This window comes from Polistes canadensis, unplaced genomic scaffold (assembly GCF_001313835.1).
Source record: "Polistes canadensis isolate GaletaPanama2010 unplaced genomic scaffold, ASM131383v1 scaffold_224, whole genome shotgun sequence".
NCBI lineage: Eukaryota > Metazoa > Arthropoda > Insecta > Hymenoptera > Vespidae > Polistes > Polistes canadensis.
Window position 1 is genome coordinate 262,047 of NW_014569771.1, and position 2,389 is coordinate 264,435.

At 30.4% G+C, this 2,389-nt stretch overlaps 1 protein-coding gene across 1 annotated transcript in view; it reads right to left on the minus strand.

The window, feature by feature from the left end:
• LOC106790216 (protein stum) overlaps positions 1-2,189 on the minus strand; it is a 4,500-nt gene extending 2,311 nt beyond the window's left edge. The window contains exons 1-2 of the mRNA XM_014754967.1: positions 1,791-2,189; positions 1,362-1,575 (exon numbers count right to left, since the gene is read on the minus strand). Of these exons, the coding sequence (XP_014610453.1) occupies positions 1,362-1,575; positions 1,791-1,945 (369 nt within the window). The 5' untranslated portion in view covers positions 1,946-2,189. The remainder of the gene's footprint in view (positions 1-1,361; positions 1,576-1,790) is intronic.
• Between the last annotated feature and the right edge of the window lie 200 nt (positions 2,190-2,389).

Genomic DNA, 2,389 nt, shown 5'->3' on the forward strand with positions numbered 1-2,389 from the left:
CGAGAAAATTATTGTATTATTATTAAATTATTTTGATGTTAGATTTTGTTAAATATATGCGCGAAAAAGATAAATTTTCTGTCAAATTTTATATCAACCATTAGTTAACTGTGTTTGATGAGTACAGCTCGACATAATTTTATTTTGACAACACAATTATAAATAAATACCGATTAAATGTTATTTCCAATTTAAACATCTATTAAATATATGTTAACACGTTCGCGGATAAATTTTAAAGACAATTATTTTGAATTTTATTTTACATAACCTTAAATTTTTATAATTATTATACCTGTAAAGTTAATGATTAACTGATTCTTTACTTATATGATAATTTAACTGCCCTTATATATAATGTGTTTAATCAAATTTTCGATATCACAATTAATTTCAAATTAAAATAACTGTGTCACAGTTTTTTTCTCCTCGCTGAAACTTTTACGAAAGTGTTAAGATCTATCGAAAAAAAATTCTATCCATTTAATTTTCATAATTAAATATTTCATCACATTAAATTGAATGAAGAATACTAATTGTATATTTTTAATACAAATGAAAGTGATAATTATTTAAGGGGCACACCTAGTGTGAAATTTTGACAAAATTTATTTTTTTTTCTTGCATATTTTGATAGTCTATATCTTTAAAAATAACATAATGAAATTTTAAATAAATATTTCAAATAGTTTTAGAGTTACAGCCTTCTAAAGAGTAGCCGCTCAGGGATTTCTCAAAACTACATTTTTCAAATTGGCTGCAGTTGTAACTCGAAGAAGAATCGTCCGATCGCTTTGATTTTTTTTCTGCTTGTTTCGTATATGTTTCTTTGTACAATGACCTAAAAGTTTTTCGATTGTATAAAAAATGTAATTTTGGCGGGCCAAAAATCATCAAAATTTTGAGCAAAATTCGATTATTTTTTTTCAAAAGTCTGCCATTTTGTTAAATTTCAATTTTTTTTCACAATTTTAGGTCATTGTATAGGCAATACCTTCTAGATTAACAGTATTTTTTTTTTTTATTTCATCCACGGTGAAGGCCGGAATCACTGCAGCCGTTTAAGCCCTTTTTTTTTAGTGACTTGGGAGATAGCGAATAACTCGTTGAAAATTATCTTTTTTCATTTGAAAATTTTAATGATTATTCGTTAATTATGTATAAATATATTCTCTAAATTTTAAAATATATCATGCAGTAGTTTTCTTTCAAAAAATTCCTAAAAGTCACCTTTTTTTTTTAGGCGGTCACACTAGGTGTGCCCCTTAAAGAAATAGGACAAAAGTTTTTTTTAATATAGATACCAATATAAACGAATTATGATTGTATTTTGTTAAAACCGAAAAAATGATTACTGTTACCTCGGAAAGTGGTGGTGGTGCGACGCTGGTCAGACTGTGCTTGGCACGTATATCTCTTGTGCGTTGTACATCCGCACATTTACATTTACAGCTGGCAAAAAGTCGTCGGCAAAGGGCGGATAATCTTCTCTCAGGAGGACAACAGAGATTAGGCTCGTCCGGTGCTACTCTGTCTCTTCTTGTACAACATTTAATTCCCTTGGGACGTAGACATCTTGAAACGGGGAGTTGGGGGTGGGAGGGGGGGGGTAGAAGAAAAAGAAATAAAATTATACATTGAAATTATGAAAAAATAAAATTTCAAATACAAAAATTCGAATAATTCAATTAATTATTTGAGAAACACGTAAATTATTATAATACGTATGAAAAGAAAATTGATTAAAAATTGTAATTAACAACAGAAAAAATAATGTAATCTTCAGTTACCTGCATCTTTTTTTAAATTTGGACCAACAATCGATCGATGGTGTATCATTGTCAATGTTTTCTCTGATTTCCATTCGGTTTCCCATAGCAGCTGTTTCCCTCTTTTTCGACCACGAGATGATCTTTGAATTACGCCGACAAGCTAGACACCTCATACTAGGAAAACGTTCGTAATAACGGCCCAAGGTCTTTCTCCATCGACTGAAGGGCTTGTCGACACTTCTTGGTCTATCTTCATCCAATGTAATTTCACCTGGTTGTGTCTGCAACGCCCTGCGCAACAAAAAATAAAAAGGTGCGGTCCTATGAAGCTTTTAAAATTATTAAGCACCCTCAAACAACAGCTCGTTAACTCGACTGAAGGATGGGCTAACATATAGAAGTCTACTAAATTGACGTTTCCTACTTAACTCAAGATTTGATGTACATATATATATATATGTGTGTGTATATATACATAATTAACGTCAACTATGTCTGAGAGTGTCTTTTGCCTTAGGGTAATTCATTTCTTCATGAATTCCTTTAAAAATACGACACTAGTAGATCTTTCCGAATAAATTTCATTCGTTCGTACGAAGAATAATGTAGATGGTTTA